Raw genomic sequence first — 20,831 nt, 5'->3', positions numbered from 1 at the left:
AAACATAGAATGCCACCCTGTCTTAAGCTGCTGCTGTCACTGTTGGCATTTTAGATGCCTTTCTACCTTCCAAACTGGTCTGCACAGCTAACATGTATTTTGGAGTTTCCTCCCAAGTTAGCCTGCAGAAGACTTTGGTGAGGTGCCCAAAGCCACCGAAATTAATTCCTAATGAAGTGAATCCTTTGTTCCCTTCACTTAAGAATACTGTTGGCCATGGAGAGTCTGACTGTCTTACAGTCTATCAGAAGGAGGAGATTTGCTTATTTTCTTTTGTTGTCTTCTTAAGAAAATAAATAGCAATAGCAGCTCACATGTGCATGACTCTCTCTCTCTCTCTCTCTCTCTCTCTCTCTCACACACACACACACACATAGAAACACCCCATGTAGGTCAATCAGTGTTTTTTGTTAATTATAGGAGACACAGTGACAGGTGTTAATGATAGAGTATGGTGTTGTTAAGCAAAGAAAAATTCCAGTAAGCTTCTTTGAACAGTGAGCTTTAGGCGTGCAATCATGTGTACACATGTGTGCACATAGTTTCAGAACAAGTGCAACCTATGTGGAGGATGCACTGTGGAGAACCTGATTATGGAAATTTCCTGAGCAGGAATGCAAATGGCCAGTCTGATCTGAGCTCCGACAGCTGGATTTAATGTGCTTTTTAATGATGCGGTGATGTTACTGCTAGAGTTTCTACAACTCTGTGTAACTTTAAGTTTTTAGTAGGAGAACGGGTTACAATTCTTAAGGACCAGTGTATATATGTTTGGAATCACAAGAGGGCAAATTCCTGAGTTCTCACGCTGCCTTAACATATTGTCTCATGTTCATTTCCTTTTTTGAAAACCCAATCTCTGTTCTGCAAAGGGTTCAAACTTCATTTGCTACTGAAGTCATCCAAAAATATTCTTCACCTGGTCCTGGGATCATTATCTGGGCACCGTGCTTGTTAGGACACTGAACAGTGTGCTTGGTACTTGAAGATGTTTTAAAACACCCACTGTAAATGTTGTTCTTGGTATGTGCTTTCAAACAACATGTAGCAAGACACACCAGGCTGTAAATTTCACAAGTCTTCTACATTGCTATTTAAAAGCATAGAGTCCTGAGTTCTGCCTCTTCCGTAGTCGGTGCTTCATCAAGGTGTTTACTTTCCCACTGTCTAAAATCATTCCACGAAGCTATGATAGAACAAACAGAATATTGTATCCTGGTTCTTTCCTGACCTCACACAAGTAAACTATGCATTCTGGTACCCTTTTATTTCCATCCTGTCTCTGCCATTTCTGCCTCAAAACACTCCCCCAAAACACTTTGTCCGTTTCTTAATTGTGGTTTTGTTTATTGTTCTTAATTGTTTTGAGGCTGGCTGTGTTGCCTTGAATTTGAAACTAACCATCAGAGCTTGGAGGGATGAACATTTCTTACTCATTTTGGGGGTGGGGCCAGGAATGGTTGCCCTTGTCTTTCCCAATGAAGCCTGTTGTTTCATCCTGCAGCACAACTATCCACCAAGTTTACAAAGATGCATCTGAGATACTTTAAGAGAACTGACAGTTCATAAAACAATTGATAGAAAATAGCATCACCGCATTTTTCCTACTAGAAAAGTAAACAATGCATCAAGAAATGACTGTAACAGCATTAACATAAAATAAGATGGTAAGACATTGAACTCTTCAGACTCATGGAGATATCAGTAACGTTATAGTGTTCGTGCACCACGTGCTTCTGTGTCCTTTAACTCTTTCAGCACTCAGAATACTCCACTGGCTATCAATTTCCCCATGCATTAATTAACAAACCTCGTTTAAGAGAAATAAATGCATCTGAGATTTCTCTGTCAAATTCACAGTGCTGGTCAAACCCAGACACTCTGGTCAAAATCTTATTTGTAAGCTGTGCTACGCTGTTTAGAAAGGGTCATATGCCTTCCTTCCTTCCTTCCTTCCTTCCTTCCTTCCTTCCTTCCTTCCTTCTTTCTTTCTTTCTTTCTTTCTTCCCACACCGAAGCAACAGCAGCAGCATTTGCTAAGTTTTTTTCTGTCATGGAATCCTTGTGAACAGAAGGGTCATGGTCACACAGGTGCACCCACGGAAACCAGAGTTCGACGAGTCACCCTTGCACAAAGTTCGGGTGCAGTTGAGGCAATTGGGAGGAAATGTTGAGGGAATCAGGCCTGCTAGTAGGAACTGATGTTTGGGTGGAGTTTTTGTGTATAAGAATTACCATTGGCTTTTTAAATTGCCGTGTATGGGTATTATGTATTTACTTACTCTTGTGGGTGTGTGCACACGTGAGTGTGGAGGTCAGAGGTCATCATCAGCTGTCTTTTCTACCCACTCTCATCTTTTATTTTCTGAGACAAGATTTCTTACTGTACTTGAAGCTCATCAATTCAGCTAGGTGAGCTGACCAATGAGTTTCAGGGAGCTCTCTGCCTGACTCACCTTGCTAAATCCTTTCCAATGAGTGCTGTCATACCTGCCCTTTTAGGATTGTTTCGGGGTCCCAATCCAACATTCTCATACTAGGATGACAAGCCTTAGTCCTGGCTCTACTTTTTAATGTGCTTAATCAGATGAACATCTTGCCCAGTAGTCCCCTTCCTCTCCTAACTAGGAGGAAGTTAAGGGATCCATGCAGCAAAGACAGAAACCACCATTGATTGCGCATTCTATCTGGCAGCAGCTCCAGCTCTAGAAGCTATGGGTCCTCTTTGCTTTGTGGCAACATTTATTCGTCAGCTGGCTCAGAGACGTTGTCATGGAACCATTAGTCCAGCCAGCCTTTGAGACCCAAAAGTGAAGGACCGCTGCCTCTGAGCTGTGTGTTTCCAGTATCCTTCTCAGGATGTTGGGGATTGTGCTCTTTCCTTTCCCACCTTTTCTCTTTTTACCCAACCAGACTCCTGTTTCAGGTGAAAGCACATGTCCATAAACACCAAGGCAGAGTGCTTTCTCGAGATCAGACAGTTAAAGCAGAATAAAGCGGGAAAGAATCGGTATTGATTCAAACTCGAACAGCTTTGTGTTCATTTCTCAAAGATGAAAATATACTTGAAACAAAGCACTTTCCAGCAAGAGTATACATTGCCTTCTCCTCCTATTAAAACATAATTTTGGGGGCTGGGGAGGTTGGTGTAGGAGGTTCTTCTGTTCATGTGTTGCTTTCATTGGTTAATGAATAAAGAAACTGCCTTGGCCTAGTTGATAGGGCCGAACTTAGGTAGTCAGGGAAGACAGTACTGAATTCTGGGAGAAAGAAAGCAGAGTCAAGGAGAGACACCATGGAGCTACCAGAATCAGACATGCCGAATCTTTCCTGGTAAACCACTGCCACGTGGCGATACATAGATTAATAGAAATGGACTAAAACAAGGTGTAAGAATTAGCCAATAAGATGTTAGAGCTAATAGGCCAAGCAGCGATTTAATAAACACAGTTTCTGTGTGGTCATTTTGGGGCTAAGCTAGCTGGGCAGCTGGGATGAACAAGCGGCCCTCTCCCTTGCAACAGGAGATGGCTCAGTGGTTAAGAGCACCACTTTCTGTTTCAGAGTACCCAGAGAGATCAATCCCTGCATCCACATGACAGTTTGCAATGCCTGTATGTAACTCCGGTACAAAGGATTCTGATGTGGTCCACAGACATAGATGTGGGTAAAACACCCTACATATAAAATAAGAATAGATAAATCCAATACTACCTTTGTGCATGCATGCTTATGAGTATGACTCTGATGTATCGCCACAAGACACTTATAGACATTGGAGAACAACCTTGGGTGTTGGCCCTTGTCTTCTACTCAATTTGAAACAGGATCATTTTGGTTTTCACAGTTGTGTGCTCCAAGTGAGCTTACCCATGGGCTTCTAGCAGAAACCCCCCTCAGTTTTAATAATATACACCATGATATTGAGTCTACCTGTACACATGAACATGCCTCACGGGGCTAAATCCTGAACTCAGTCCCTCGTTTGTGAAGCTAGGATTCCCAGGGAACAAGTTTTAATCTCATGTAGCAGAAATACTGCTTCCCGGTCCTCGTTAGCACAGATTTTAAGATTTTTTTTTCCATACTAAATGCCAATCAATTTCTAATGATGATCATTCAAATTTTGAAATTACAGGCTTCTATAGTCAATGAATTAAAACAGACAATGCTTTTTTTCTCTTGTCTAAAGTCCCAGTTTCCCGTCTTTCATCTGGGTGCCTGACATTAGCTGGGAGGATCTTGAGATAAAAATTTTGCCTTGATCCTTTGGGGATAGTAAGCATTCTTTGATAAGTACCACTCAATTTTTAAGCATGTCAAAAGTTTTTTTTTTTTTTCTGACAGGGTCAATTTTCAGGGATAGCTCCCTCATTTTGCTTAGATTATTAATAGAGAAATGAAGGATTTTTCTAAATCAGAACAAGCAGGAAATACTTAAAGTAACACCCTGATTATATAATGAATTCTCCATTGTAAATTCATTCTGATGGTGTTAATTCTCTCCCAGAGGTTCCAAGCCCTTTATTGCACCTACAGAGCTGTGTTCGCTGGAGACACAGGGTAGGCAGCAAGGCCTTAAGAAAGGAAAACTCACATGATGCACTCCTGGCATTTTGCTTGCTTTAAAAGAATGAGCGGCTATGTTATGCAATGGGTAGGTTATTGATCCTTAATTCAACTCTCTTCAAAACTCAGCCAAAGACTCAAACCTTCTGGTGCCTATAAGCACATGCACAATTAAAAGATGCTGATTTTGCATCCAGCTTTACAGGATAAGCACCTTTAAGAGCTGGATCTCGTCGCGTTTTTTGACTTACTGTCAGCGCCGTTAGTCATTTTGACAGTGCATTACACAAATCTGGAAATGGTGTGCTGGAGCCGTGGGTAGTAGTGGCTGTGGTAACTGATTACTCAAGCATGAGGAGTTCAAATCCCCAGCCCCCATATGACAACATAAGGGTACGGCCTCCCTCTTATAATGCCCCCTCCACATGGGGATAGAAATGGGATCACAAGAACAAGCTGGCCACCTAAAGTAGCCATGCAGCAAGTCGTGGGCTCAACTGAGAAAGCCTGCCTAATGCGTAAGATGGAGAATGATAAAGTTAATGACATTAGCCTCTGCCCTCTGCTTTCTGCTTTCATATGCCCTCCCCACATACGCACACATGGGAACATGCACACAAACATGCGTACCACGTGCACACAAATGGCAAAAAAGAAACCTTTAAAAATTGGATTCTGATTTGAAGAGTTGTTTTTTTTTTTTTTTTTTTTTTTTTTCCTTCGCTGCTATTGACCATAGGTGCTCGCACATCAAGGAGACCCTCAGACATGAGGATTTCACTTAGGCCTCTATCCTTTTACAGGTTTATAATCAGAGAGAAGACCTGCTGTGGCCATGCGGTCATTTGCAATCGTCTTGTTCATTTGTGCAGCCACGCCAGCGGTCATCACTATCTTTCTGAACACCGTTCTCTGTATGTGTCGGGAGCCTCTGTGGCAAGAGGACTCGAGGCGCGCAGCCTCTGTCTGTCTTTCTGAATGAATCCCTCTTCCTCTTCGCCGGCCGCGTGGTGTCGGCGGCAGATGCGATGTTGTGTCTGCTAAACTGTTATCACCACATTCCCTGGTTCAATCTGAGACGTGTAAATAAAGCCAGCGGGATGCACATCCAGCTGCTAGACGATGTCTCCGAGCATCGGGGCGACATGAACAGACTTGCTCCAGAACAGCCTTTCTTAAGAAATCTAATTCCACCCCAGTATTCTCCAAGCTAGACAAAAGGCTGTTCATCTTTTGTCTTTTTGCCTATAGAAGGGAAGGGGTTCTTGTTAATTACTGTTTTAGGCAATTTACATATGTGATAAAGTTTCTTTCCAGGTTGGTTTTTGTCAACATTATGCAAATGAGGCTTATCTGGGGAAAGGAGATCTTAATTGAGACGATAAGCCCATAAGACTGGTCTGTAGACAAGGTTGTGGGGCACTTTCTGATGAATGGTTGTTGTGGGAGGAGCCAGCCCACTGTAGGTGGTGCCATTCTTGGGTGTTAGTCCTCAGATGTATAAGGAAGCAGGTTGACTGAGTCATAAGCAGTGTCCTTCAATGGTGTCTGCTTCCATTCCGGCCTTGAGTTCCTGCCCTGGCTTTTCAATGTGACGGACTATAACCTGTAAGACATATATATGCCCTTTCTTCTTCAAGCTGTTTTCAGTCATGGTGTTTTGTCACAGCCGTAGAAAAACAGCTAAGACTTCTGAGCCCTGCCTCTCACTGCAGTCATGGCCGCGCTGATGTGAGTTTCAGTTTTCAGAACCGCAACCAAGACTCTGTGGTAAATGTCATCGTGTTCACCGCTGTAGTGAATCTCTAACTCCTTGGGGTTCGGGTTCTGGTCCTTAGCAGCTGGAGTAGAAGCAAAACTAATGAGCTGTAACTATGTCAGGCACCAGACCAAAGGAGAAGCTTAGTGCTGGTCTTGCAGAATGAAACGTTTGTCCCTGAAAGGGATTATTACAAAGTGAGAGCACCCTGCATGCTTGGCCCCTTTTGCAAATGTCCATTCCCTTTTCTGTGTCTCTGTAATGTTGTGATACTACCAGAGGAAGCTCACCAGAATGCTGGTACCATGCTATTAGAATCTTCCAGCCATGGAACTGTGAGCCAAATAGCCTGTTTGCTATACAAATCACTCAGCTCATGCATTCTGTCTTAGCAATCCAAGTGAGTTAATGTACGGCAAAAATCAACCATGGCAGGACCAGAAAAGCTCCTACTTCTCCCCAACTCCATAGATGGTTATTCAAATAAACACCTTTGTTTTCCCAAAATCCAAATAATACTAAAGGTTTTGTGTGCACTGTTATATAGATAGATGTTACTTCTCAAGCCGTAAAATTGATATACCTTATTGGACATAATTTTCAGCGTAGCAAGTCGTCAAAATGTTGGCTACTATAAAGGTTAGTGGGTTTCCAGACTGTGAAGGTCTATTGAGTTCATATGTCTTAGGAGCGTTATTTTACATTTTATCTAAATTTTCATCTACTGATCTAAAAGTCATTGATAACCTATCAGCTTCTTAGATGAAAATGGAATGAAAATTTCCCCATAATATTTTCAAATGGCATCAAATCATATGCATTCTCCTTAAAGCTGCCCAAGAAAATCCCAGGGGAAATGCAAGAAAGGCAGACTTAGCAAGAGCCAGTTTCTCAGAATGATGTATTGTATGGAAAGTAGAGGGAACAGCAATCTATAGGCGCAGAGAGAGCAAGTGGCAGAAAGAACAAATATCAGATAAATAGATACTTTTAAAAGAGGTCACTTGCATATATGTGACAGTTGTGTAGCTTGGTCCTTTTGTGGAACTCCTGACAGTGGGAACAAGGGTTGCTTCTGACTCTTTTACTGGCTTTTGGGACCCTACTCACACTGGGTTGCCTTGCCCAGCCTTAATACATGGGGAGGTGCTTAGTCTTTTCAGTTTGATATGCCGTGTTTTGTCGATACTCATGGGACACCTGATCTTTCCAAAACAAAAATGGAGTAGTGTATTGAATGGGACCAGAAGGGGCTTTGCAGGGAGGGAACTGGGAATATAGGAGGGAGGGGAAACAGCAGCTGGAATGTAGGACGAATGAATGAATGAATGAATGAATAAATAAATGATTTTATTTAAAAAAGAAAAGCCACCCAAAACATATGACACTTCTTCTGTGGAGTAACACGTTCTTAGCAGTTGCCAGCCCTGGTTTAAGTCCACTGGCACCTGTTTGTAAACAAATTTCTTACTATCTCCAGGAAGTAGGGCTAGTGCTGGTAGTTGTGCGACATTGGCAGATTAGTGACTCTGAAGATAGCTTCAGACTTGCAGGAAATGAGTAGGTGTGTAACTGGATAACTAAAGGGTGGAAACACGGCATGATGTAAACAGACAGGCAGCAGGCAGTGCTTCTCTAATCCCATGGAATTTGAATTGGACTTTTCATTTTTGTGCATTTATGATGCCTAGAACTTTGCTTGATGTTTGTGCGCTTGTCTGTTTCCAAGGTCTTTGACATTATTGACATTATTGCGCACCCAAGGCCCTGCCCTTTCCCTGGATCCACCCATTTCTCCACCAAGAAAGCATCATAGCCCTGAAAAGTCCCTGCTTCAATCTCGTGGATCCTGAGAATGTAGGCAGATAGAGTAAGCTGGTCTTATCTGCTGATATAATAAGTTCCACCAGGAAACAGCACAATTGGAGGGTGTGGATGATGCTAATCACATATATAACTATGAAAATACACATACCACCTTTCTGTAGGGTAGAGGCTAGTATGCCTTGATCAACGCAGAGGAACATTTCAAAAGGCCACCAGAGCCATTCAGAGAACAGAAGGTGTCCTTGGCCCTAACTCTGAGGACGCCTCCTTCAGATGGACATATCTTGTGTCATATATGAACATCAAACGCCTTGTGCAGGGATTCTTTAGAGGGTATGGGAATGCATGAAGACATGCACCCCCATATCAGTGAATGGGAAGAACTAATCCCTTTCTATACCAATAAATTTCAGAGGAAAACAATATATCACATGTTCCTGTTTTCCCAAAAAGCTTCCATTCATTAATAGCCTCCATTTTAGAGCTAAACGTTGTAATTAATATTTACATTAAAACAATCTGGAGCAAGTTGCTTACGTTATTTTAGATTTTTTTCAAAAGCCATCACTAGTATCCTTTAAAATGTGTGTTTGGGTAGTAAACTTCTCAAAGACAAACAGTAGGTTAAACCTAGAAGAAAAGCAGAAATTATCCTTCCCTGACTCTTTCCAGGGGCTATAACTAATTATCCCTTGAGGAAAGGCTGTGAATGGTCACTGGAAGAACAAAAAGGCCACTTCCCTTTTGTCTCAGGGACTGGTGGAAACCTACCCCATTCCTCTGCCTCATTGTTTACTTGTTATGCCAGCCCACCATGCCACAACTGTCACCAGGGCTATCAAATACATAAAATACCCCAAACTGCCTATTCAGAATGGTTAGCGGGAGGACTAAGAAGTTATAGAGTAAATATATGTTGAATATATATTAAGAATTTAATCCACGCCATTGATAAGATGTTGGAAAAATAGCTTGAATACAGGAATAGGAGATTTTATTTCACCTATTATGTTGAGCTATTCTGCACTTTAAAAAACTTGGATAATGCACTTTGGTATTTAAATAAGAATGATACAGAGGTATATAGTTAATAAATAGACAGGGTGTGATAATATATTTCTAAAGGTAGTTGTTGATATGCTGGGTATATTTTAGACTGCTTGGTATTGTTATAACAAAATATCCAGGGCTATGATATGTTCTTTATAGAAAGGCCTGTGTTGTTTACAATCCTGGTAACAGGAAAGACTGATACCTTTGGTGGGGCTTTCTGGCTATATTACACCATGGAGGAGAGAGATCAGTCAAGTACTTGGTAACCATACTTTAATTCAAATTATGATAAAAAATATTTGAACATAAAATATATCTAGAAATGGGGGAAATAGTGAATCTATTGTTCGTTCAGAACAAATTCTATGAAATAGTCAGATAAGCAAATGTCTCATAGGAGCCACTGCCTTTACAAATACTTAAGAGACAACGTTCATAGTAATGGGTATGAAATATACCCTGGGTGTATAAATTTGATATTATGGTACAGAACTGAGACTGTGTTCCATCTGTCATGCTTGTGAGTCTTCAGGGTACCTAAGTGCTTGTGAAGAAAGCTTCAATTTTATCGCCAGTGCTGTCAATTAAGATGTCAATTTAATGGCCGTGAAGGTCACCTCTGAAGGTAGCTAAGAACACCTTTATGGATCTTGGAAATGAGAAAATGAAACCTCTTAGAATGTGTATCCTTTGGTGATAGAAGATGAAAGTAGAGCCACAGATAAAGTGTATTTATTGAGTGTATTTGAGAGGTTGGACTGTTAATGACCATTCTTCATGGGTCATTTTGAAATACATAATCAACATGAAGACTGTTTTCCTTTTAATGTATACATACTATATACTTTTGCTTTGAAACTACACATTATGAAAATAAAATGAAATCATTTCATAATTTGGTTACTATAATCAAAATGAAAATGCAGGATTTTGATTACTCTGACTCATAAAACAATATGCACAGTCTGAGTCTTATCCACGGATAGCGAATACTCACAGCAACACGTCAAATTCATTTGAAAACTGAAAGGGTACTGTCACAATCCTTCATTAGTTTGGTGTGCTAATTAACACTTTCTTCCTAAACAGAACCTTACATTTTGGTTGTTTTGTAGTGAGGAAAAAAAAAATTAAGCAATAAAAATGGGACGTTTCTTAGGAAATTGAGCCACACGGAAATTGGAATCATTTTGCAAGAAACTGTTTGGTCCTGAAGTCAATTCTGCTGCAAGGGGAAGCTCCTTTGCCCTTTGGGTAAAGTCTCCAGAGCCTTGAAGTGTTCCTTTGTAAACTTGGGTCTTCTGCCACAGACAGAGATGGGTTTTGACTATTGTGCCTATTCTGAGGCCATTGTGGGTTTCTGAGTATGAATGAGGTTGCCTTAGCAGCAGGTCTGGCTTTTAGCACAAACTGCTTAACGAATGATAAGTAAGTGGGAAAAGAGCCCAAATTAATGTTGAGAGTGAAACTGTCCTGCAAAGTTTCCACTGCAGGAAGAAACAACAACCTCTAGGTTTCCTTCTGCACCAAATGGTGGGGTAGGAGCTACTGTAAAAAGTGAGTGGATTGCACACACCTGCCCTATTGGTGTATTTCCCTGCAACAGTCACACGGGGTACTTGCTTCCTCATTCTGTTCATGGCCTCATTTAAATGAGGCAGAAATGGAAGATGAAAATGAGTGTGTCTTTCTTTCTTTCTTTCTTTCTTTCTTTTCTTTCTTTCTTTCTTTCTTGCTTTCTCTCTCTCTCTTTCTGTCTCTGCCCTCCCTCCCTCCCTCCCTCCCTTCTTTTCCCTTCTTTCTTTCTTCCTTCCCTTTCTTTCCTTTCTTTCTTTCCTTTCTTTCTTTCTTTCTTTCTTTTTCTTTCTTTCTATTCCTTTCTTTGTAGCATAGAGAATATCCTAGGAGGTGTTCCCCTACTGATCGCCCTACATGGTGGTTTATCATAGCCCCTAACCCGAGTGAACATTCCTCAATGAAAGGAGTTTTTCTAAGATCCTGCTGTATATAGCAACTGTAAGAGGCGGTTCCATTGTGGCAGAGACAGACTATAGTAGGGAAGAAGGGAAGAAATAGTGTACAAATATCAATGTAGGAATTCTCTTCCTTGGGCATTTGAGTGATCATTAAATTGTATTTATGGTGTTAGAGCTTCTGAGCCTAGTATAAAATATATCAAAGATCTTCCAAATACAAGTTAGAGGTGACAGTCAGACAACAGAATTCCATTTTGCATAAAGAATTAAAAACTGAGGAAGATAAGCTTATGTAGTCTTCCAACTTCATGAAGAAATCACAGGACAGCTGTGACAATAGGCCTGTGCAGTCCAGCTGTCTATAACAGGTCTCCAACATTGCTCTGTTTCTGACACAGTTGCCCAAGGACAACAGAAGTTTTCCAGAAATCTGCCTGTGTGATAGAAACATGGTTAAAATGCAAGAGTTTGCATAAGCAGTCACAGGTCTCAGAAATGCATGGTGTGTCCCTCCAAAGGGGCCTCTCTTACTGTGGTGCATGTCTGCAACACTGTCATCGAGGAGGGCTTTGGTGTACCTTAGATACCCAAAGGACAGAGGGGACACCAGCTGGCCATGCTAAAGGGATTGTAGAATTCTCTGCAGGGACCTGAAGTCTCTGGTCCCAGCGACTCTCTCTTGTTATCTCTGGATCCTAAGAGCTGGCTGGAGCTCACAGTGGGAGTGGGAGTCACTAAAAGAGGGAACTAACTGGCCCTTATATCTTGGAACCAATAATCAGTTTTGAAAACTGTGGCTGTTCTCTATAAATAACTCCTTTGTTTTGTTTTTTAAGTAGCTAATATACATCTTGCTTTTTGTGTTTCCTAGGAATCTGAGAAAAAGGGATTAATTGAGAGAATCTATATGGTACAGGATATTGTTTCCACTGTCCAGAACATCTTGGAGGAAGTCGCTTCCTTTGGAGAAAGGATTAAGAAGTAAGCTCCGCACATGCGCGGTGGTGTATAAGCTAGATCTGGCACCCACAGGACAGTACGGGAGGGAGGGCACGGGATCCTGTAAGTGATGTGGAAAGTAATAACATCACACACACTGGTGTGACTTTGTCTGCCTTGTCCTTTGGGCTTGGCAGCTTCTCGGACGCAAGGTACTTCAGAACTGAGGTGAAGAAATGGCTCAGTTTACACTATTGTCTGAGCACAACTATTTTTCCCTGTTACTGAAAATAATCCTTTCTCACATAATGTATCCTGACTGCAGCTTCTTCTTGCTCTGCTTCTCCCATTTTCTCCCCATCTGTACTCCCACCTGGATGTGTGCCCTTTCTTTCTCTCCTTTGTAATGAACAGGCTTCTGAGAGATAACAACAAAATATGATAAACTAAAATAGACTAAGATAAAACAGAAGCTATCACATTGAACCAACAGGAAAGAATGAACCAACGGGAGGAAAAGATCCCAAGAGAAGACACAAGAATTTGAGATCAACTCATTTGCACACTCAGAAATCCTGAGAAAACATTAAACAGAAAGCCATAATATATATGCCAAGAATCTGATGCAGATCTGTGCAGTCCGTGTGTGTTCTGCCTCTGTCTCTGTGAGCACAGCTATTAACAATGCCCATTTCAACTTATTCAGAAATCAGACAGGAGCAAATATGCTCTGAAGGGTTTTTAAATCTGAATCCCGGAATCCAGTAAACATTAGAATAAATTTCCTTACTTCTCCAAAAATGGTACACAGCTAGTAGTATCATAGGTGGAGTGACTTGAATTCTGTTTGTTTGCAGTTAGAAGTTCAAAGCCATTCATTTTACTATTAGCACAGTAGTTTTTCCTGTTCTTGTTGCTTTGTTGACACATCCTCTCTCTGTAGCACTGGAGGAACTGGAACTTACTATGTAATTCAGGTTAGCCAGATGTGACTATGCAGTCCAAGTGAGCCCGTTACTCACAGCAGCTCTCCTGCCTCAGCCTACAGAGTACTGCAATTGCAAGCATAAGCCGTGTATCTAGCTGAATGCATGTTTGCCTAAAACTAAGTCCAAAGCAATGTGCAGGGTCTGGAGAGAGGGCTCAGTGGTTTAAAGCCCTTGCAGCTCTTCTAGAGGAGCCAGGTTCAATTCCCGGGACCCACACTAGGTAGGTAACAACTGCCTTTAATTCCAGCTCTGGGTGTTCTGACATGCCTGGCCTCTGTGCATCACCTACCTGCACTCCCTTGTACATACCTACAACCACACCACACACATACAAACACACACATGCACATAATTAAGAATAGTAAGATTTGAAAAACAAACCCTTTCAAATAGACGGGGTTTTATTAAATTTATGCGGTGTATTTGTCATTCCTAATATCTTAAGAGAAAGGGATTAGCATGTGAGGATTTGCGCTGATGCCTGTTGACATCTTAGCTGATGTATTTCCCGAGGTTTCACATGTTTAACACATCATGCCTTAGATTAGCTCCGCCAATGTTTAAGCAAAGCATATGGAATAGCAGCATACAAGGAGGAGAGTGGATAATTAGCTCATCTTGCTGAGAATGACAGTGTGCACATAGCGGCTGTACAGATAACGGTAGCATCAGCTGGTGGCATGCTGGCTGACCACTGTGCACAGCCATCTATACAGTGAATGTTCTATAGACTAGCCCAGTGCTGAATGGAGTAGTTCCAGCAGAGCACCGTAAGCCTCGCTAGTACAGCCTGAAGAGAGTAATTCAGTTTGTAATCCAGGATCATGCTTAATAAACCTCAGAGCTCAGATTTGAACCCATGTCTGTTACTGTTATACAGTAATATCGCTCTCCAAGCATTGCTTTTTTTTCCAGTAAGGGAGAAAATTGGTAATAGCCAAATATAATGGTACATCTTTACTAGATAAAAGTGAGGCTTGCTACTAGGTGGAAGCTTGATGAGCACCGAAGATGGCTTAGAATGAGCCAGAAGGCAAAACTGAAGAAGCTACTAAGCCATCTCATGGACTGGGAGAAGACAGTTCAGCAAATAGTGGGTGGGGGCTGCACCCTGTGCGTAGATCCAGATCCAAACACTGTGGAACAGTGGTTCTCAGCCTTCCTAATGTGGCAACCCTTTAACACAGTTCCACATGCTGGGCTGACTCCAACTATAAAATTATTTTCATTACTACTTTATAACTGTAGTTTTGCTACCATTGTGAACCATAATGTAAATACCTCTGCTGATGCTCTTTGGGGGGGGGGGGGTCACAACTACAGGTTGAGAATCGCTGTTGTAGAAAATACAGGAAGAGGAAGCGGATACAAGGGTATAAGGGCTAGGAAAAAATTGATGATGCTAGGAGATGAGGCGCATCACAAAAGGCTTGAGTAGACAGGAAAGAATGGTCATTGAAAACAAGAGCGAAAAAGAGCGAAGAATGTACTGGGAGGCAGGAGGATAAGAGGATGTGGAGTGGGGGCACGGCCGGGTAAGGAAGATGGTGTTTGGTACAACTGTCTCATTCTTAGACATCTCTAGAACACAAGTGTTACTGTTGTGCCGCTGACAATGTAAAAGGAAGTACGTCTGATGGGAGAAGAGGGCGGAGTGATTTAAGCAGGCTCCCATCTCTACAGTGCTTTTGAGGGGCAGCTGTGCCTAGCACAGCTGTGGTGGCCATGCCCGGAACGTGTTTACAGGCAACGAACAGAGCACTCTTGTGCCCAGCTGCAACACAGGAAGGCTCATCAGGCTCAACTCCTATTAATTCTTTGCCTATTCATTATTACAGTGACCTTAAAGTCCCTGCTGGGCATTCAAGTGGGATGTCGTGTGTCACGCTCTTGGAATTCTATTGTAGTTCTGTGCTTACAAACTCGGGAAACTTCTACCCAGCTTGTGGCAACAAGGAGCATTTTACATGAAACTCTTAGAGCAAGGCTTCCATGCTGCTGCCTAGAAGATTGTCACCAGCGCTGTTTACACATGGGAGAAGCAGTGTTTATCCTTCTTGCTTTATCTTCTCTGATTATGTTTTCTAATATATGCCAACTTCAAATGTGTGTGCACAGCACACCGAAACTCGTGGTCAGCATTACACTCTCCTAGAGAACAGGTTGTAGTTTGAAAAGCTGAGAATACCAAATGTTCCTTTGTGGACTGATGACTCCAACCCCATGTCCTTGAGCATCTAAGCAAAGCTTCAAAGAGTTGATAATATTAAGGGAGCCTAATAAGGTAGGGACTCATTTCTGTGGAGGGTGTGGAGTAGTGGTTTTCAACCTTCCTAATGCTGTGACTCTTTAATGCAGTTCCTCATGTTGTGGTGACCCCCAACCATGAAAGTATTTCCGTTGCAACTTCATACTATAATTTTGTTACTATTATGAATCATAATGTAAATATCTATGTTGTCTGGTGGTCCTTAGGCGACCCCTGTGAAATGGTCATTCATTCCCCAAAGGGTTGCAACGCACAGGTTGAGAACCACTGATCTAGAGTGTAGCTGTCACCCCTGTTTGAAATAGGACTGTTCTCACTAGGTGGTGTTGTTGAGAAAGCAAGTTGCATGCAGTTGGAAGCAGAGAGAATTCAGCAGAATGGCAGTTGCGCATTTTGTGTTTACCCTGAGAGAAGCTAAAGGAATAGAAACTAAAAGGCAAATGCCTAGAAGAACATTGGCAAGCTGGCATGAGAACAGTGCCCAAGCTAAGTGAGGTCATCTTGTTGGACACGCTGTAAGAGAAAAATCTACAGAACCATGTGGCCAGTAGTTTTGTTTCTGAAAGAGGAGGGAGGTGTCTGAGGGCTTCATTTGTCCCAGCCTGAGGAAAAAAAGTAACCATTGAATTTGTCCTGAATTCACTCCAACACAGCATGGGTGGGAACACAGGACAGATCTGCACCCACCTTACTGGCTGGTGTCCTAATCACTTTTGCTAAGTGACTTGAAATTTTCAGAATATGTAAAGAAGGTTCGCGTCCCCTGCCCCTCCCATGAAAAGAATTTGAAGACCTCCCAACTTGGGAAAACTATTCAAGTCGATGAAAATGTTTTAATTTCAAGATGGGAAAACTGTGCTGACTAAGGTTATTCACCCTGGGGTGTGCTGTAGGAGACTCCCACCCCAACTCTGGCCTTTGACATACACACCCAATGCATACTTTCCATGGGCACACACAAATGTTAGGATCACACAAACTGGTGGTTTCCTCCAACTTTCCTGATCGTCTTAATCTCCATCTTAGAGTTTTGACACTTGAGTGTGGCAGAGATTGATTCCCAAGTTCTTGGTTTGCTTGTTTTACTTTATTAATTGTATTTTTAGGGAAAGATTTTATTTTTCTACCGGTTTCTTCCTGGCGTTTAGAAATCAAATACATTTTCCTCCACTGACTTCATTTCTAACAACCTTGGTAGGTTTCTTTACTGCAGTTCCTGTTTAAGAGGGGTTTTGGATTTTCTATTAGATCTGCCTATTATATAAGAAACCGCGTCATCCTCTCAGGACAGTCTCTGTCTTTTAGTTTGATTTGGGGCATCGTTCATGGCTACAACACTGATCAGAATGCCTTTGGTGGAGATTGCTTTGTCCACGTCAGATTGAAAGTTTCTAACAGCGCCCCCGGAGGGAAGACTTCTGCTATAAACTTTTGTAAAGATTAAGAAGCATTCCTGTGCTGCCTCCTTGTCTCTCAGTTTTGTTATGCGCATGAGTTGACTTTTGTCAAACATTTTTTTCTGCATAGTCATGGGGAAGATTCGTGTGCCTGCTCCTTTTTTTTTTTCTAATGTAATGAAGTAGTATGGTTGATTTTTTTAGATGGGACGCCCAGCTCTCCACCCTGGAATAAACCCCTCTGTGCTATGTGATAGAGTGTATCACTTTTGGCCTCTTTATTGCTGGATTTTATGATATACACATGCCTAAGATTTTACAGCTGTGATTAATACTGTGGCTAGTCAGTTTTCTGTTCTTCAAAATTCCTCATGAATAGAGAGCCCCAGTTGTGCTTAGTCTCCTCTGATCTCTGGAAGTTGTTGATGGAGGTGGACAACTGACATTTCCCTTCATGTCTGAGAGAGACTTTGTTATTGAGGCATCTGAGAGGAGAGATTTTTTCTTAAGGTTTTTAATTAAATACTCATCTCCGGCTATCTATCTATCTATCTATCTATCTATCTATCTATCTATCTATCATGAATATATATATATATATATATATATATATATATCAGGATATATATAGTCATATATATCAGGATATATATATATAGCCATATATATATAGTAGTCATATTTTTTATAATTTATATTTTTGTAAGCTGTAATTTTTCTATAACTTACGTTTCTATAAATTGTAACTAATAGAGGTTAGTTTATTTCATTTGAATAGTCTACTAGTTTCTATATTTTTTGTGTGTTCATAAACGTGGGCGGTGTGTACATACATGTAGGGCGATGGTCATATGCAGAGGACAAAGCAGAATTTCCAGCGTCTTACTCTATGGCTCGACTCCTGATTGCCTTGAACAGGGACTACCATTACACAGAAGCTTGTTATTTCTGCTGTGCTGGGCGGTCAGCAAGCTCAGGGGCTCTGTCTGTCTTCACTCCATTTCGGAGTTCCAGGCCCATGTAGCCATGCCTGGCTTTTTACACAGGTACCAGGATTTGAACTCAGGTCTCTGTGGCCCAGGAAGCACTTTTAGTTACTGAGCCATTTTAGTCCTGCATGGTCTATTTTTTATATGTTCCTAAATTCTGCCAGCACCTTCTACTACACTTGATAGTTGTTTTCCTTCTTTCCTTCCTTGACAAATACCTTTTTGTTTGTCTCGAGAAGGACACTTGTTAGCCTTCGTGAGTCTCTCCTTCCTGTTTCTCTTTCTTTGCCTACTTTTCCTCCTTGCTCTCTTCATTTGTGGTTATTTCTCTGCCACTTGCCAATCACATTACTCACTGCCTGTCTTTCTTCCTAGTGTAAAGATGGAATCTTCCACACTTTGCTATAACCACAGCTTTCATTCCCTGGCAGACATCTTGGATTATAACAATAATCATTTTCATTTAGCTAATGCCATTTTCTGATTTTTATCTTGATTGGTCCTTGGCCAAGGAGTGGGTTGTTTAATTTAGGTTACTACGGACATTTTCTGCACATCTTTTTGTTTCTATATTGTCATTTCATACTTTTATGTCCAGAAAATATTGACCCAACAATAGCTTACTTCCATAATTTTTTTCATGGAAGTTTAGTGAGGAGATTAGGTGTATTATATCACTATAATTCCTAAGTTCAAATTGCTATGGTCATATCTTGTATGTACTCTGTTTTTTGATGGATTTGCTCTAATAGTTACTTAAAGATCTGTCAAAACAATCTACTATGATTAGAAACTACTCTTTTTGAATTTTGTTGCTTTTGGCTTTCTATATCCTTGGTTCCCTGTTCTTTCTTTTTACATATTGAAGTTGCTATTTTATGAATTATCTTGTTAATAATTAAGAAGTAACCTATTTATAACTAATGCAATTTTACTATCTCGGTGACTTATATGGTCATAGCTATGCCAGATTTCCTTTGTTAGTTCATTTATCTTCTTCTAACATACCAGTCAGGTGCCCTTTGGTATCAGCTGTGAACTTCCATTCCCTGGATCGCAATGTTGGGGTGTTCAGATGTCATTTTGAAGAGACGTAGGCACCAAGCCATGATGCCAGGAATGCCGTTGTTAGGCACAGTGCAGTGTAGAAAGGGTTTTGTTGGAGGTTGGTGGCTTGAGGAAGCCAATGTTGCTGATCTTTTGACAAGTTCAGTGCTGATTGATCTTCTGATAGTCCCCTCATTAATATCACACAGGTGCCCGGTCGGGTATGCTCTCAAGTTTAGCAGAATTTTATCTTCAAGTTTTATTTATTAGACACACACACACACACACACACACACACACAGAGAGAGAGAGAGAGAGAGAGAGAGAGAGAGAGAGAGAGAGAGAGAGAGAGATTTGTGTGTGTGTGTGCATGTATCCATGTATGTATGTATATTTTGTGCTTGAAAGAACCTTTTTAAATTTATCTAATTTTATAGCTATACCAGAAATACACGTGACATGATGACTCTGTGGCAGTTTTCGGCAACCGATAAACTGACCCTAACATGGTTTCTCCACAGCATGTTTAACTGGACGGTGCCCTTCCTTTCCCTGCTGGCCTGTGTGATTCTGGCCATAGCCACAGTGGTTTTATATTTCATTCCTCTGCGGTATATCGTTCTGCTCTGGGGTAAGTCTGACATGATCCTTTTGCTAACAGGCAGTTCCAGGTAAGGACAAATTATTCATTTTGAAAGTATGACCATAAACGTTAAACGTGCTCTTGTTACCAATTAAACATGAGATTAAGGAAAACATTTGGGGAATGAAAACTTCCAGGACCTTTCCGCAAAGGCCAGTTGCATAAGGGCTCGACGTGGATATTTATAAGCTCTGTGCAGAATCACAATCAAATGAAACTGGGATCAGCCTTCCTATTTCCCTTTAGGCTTCTCTGTCGTAAATCCTCTTGAATAATATATGGCAGTGGCCTAGTAACTTTCCAGAAGCACAGTGGTTCAAATGGTGGGCAAACACCTGCATCTTGCCCTTTATAGAGAGTAAAAGTGAGTCTGGACACCTTCTCGCCGCTTCTGACACACTCGACTGCAGGGAAGAAATAAGCTAACCTCATAGTTAAATCCAGAAGCAGTGGGGTGAGGGATGGACATCTGTGTCTACCTACGCAGTGGGTAAAAGAGGAGGTGGGTATGGTTTGCAGAGGATCTGGCTTGCCTGCGTTAACTTTAGCCACGTGGAGAAAGCAACAAGAAAAAAAATGGTCAGGTTGGCATCCATTTCATGACTAGATTTCACAGTCAAGCAAGCAGCTGGACCAAATGGAAACCTATTTGTGAACTTCCACATCTTTGCTCGGATGACAAAGACACTCTACTAGGCGCATACCCGCGTCATTGATGGAGAAGCCAGGGGTCTTGGTCTTACGCCTGTTGCTGAATCCACCCCCCATCCTCATGATTTCCTGGGATCTAGCGCATCGAGACATTCAATGAAGTCCTGAAGACGAGAGACCGCTGGGATGCATTCGCTCGTAAGCAACAGCAGAAAGCCGGGAACTGGAGATAAAAGCTGCAGCCTTTTCTAGTGCCATCAAGCAATTCCACCAAGATGGGGGTGGAGGGAACCTGCTGATGAGAAAAGCCAGCGTGGACATTAGGAAATAGGAGTTATTGAAGAAAGGAAATAACTCGCAAGAATACAGAACAGCAAGGAGTTTGTGTACAGAGGGTAACATGGTCATTCTCTATATTATTTAGAAGATGGAATCTTCTCTTTTTTAACATTTTTTATTTATTCTTCTCTCATATCATACAACCTGACCACAGCTTCCCCTCCCTCCACTTCTCCCAGCCTCCCTCACCTCCACACTCCCCCAGAATTATTTCCAGTCCCAATATCCCACAAGAAAAGAACAGGCCTCCCAGTAATATACTGAACCTGGCATAACAAGATACAATACGACTAGGCATAAGCCCTCACATCAAGGCTGGGTGAGGCAGCCCAGTAGGAGGAAAAGGGTCCCCCAAACAGGCAAAAGAATCAGAGACAGCCCCAT

At 41.6% G+C, this 20,831-nt stretch overlaps 1 protein-coding gene across 1 annotated transcript in view; it reads left to right on the top strand.

The window, feature by feature from the left end:
* Mctp2 (multiple C2 and transmembrane domain containing 2) overlaps nt 1–20,831 on the top strand; it is a 158,401-nt gene that overhangs the window by 125,227 nt on the left and 12,343 nt on the right. The window contains exons 16-17 of the mRNA XM_038313422.1: nt 12,056–12,165; nt 19,336–19,445. Coding sequence (XP_038169350.1) covers nt 12,056–12,165; nt 19,336–19,445 — 220 coding nt within the window. The remainder of the gene's footprint in view (nt 1–12,055; nt 12,166–19,335; nt 19,446–20,831) is intronic.

The sequence above is a fragment of the Arvicola amphibius genome, chromosome 12 (genome assembly GCF_903992535.2).
Source record: "Arvicola amphibius chromosome 12, mArvAmp1.2, whole genome shotgun sequence".
Classification (NCBI taxonomy): Eukaryota; Metazoa; Chordata; class Mammalia; order Rodentia; family Cricetidae; genus Arvicola; species Arvicola amphibius.
Note: the sequence above shows the minus strand (reverse complement) of the source record. Positions and strands in the feature narration are given on the sequence as shown.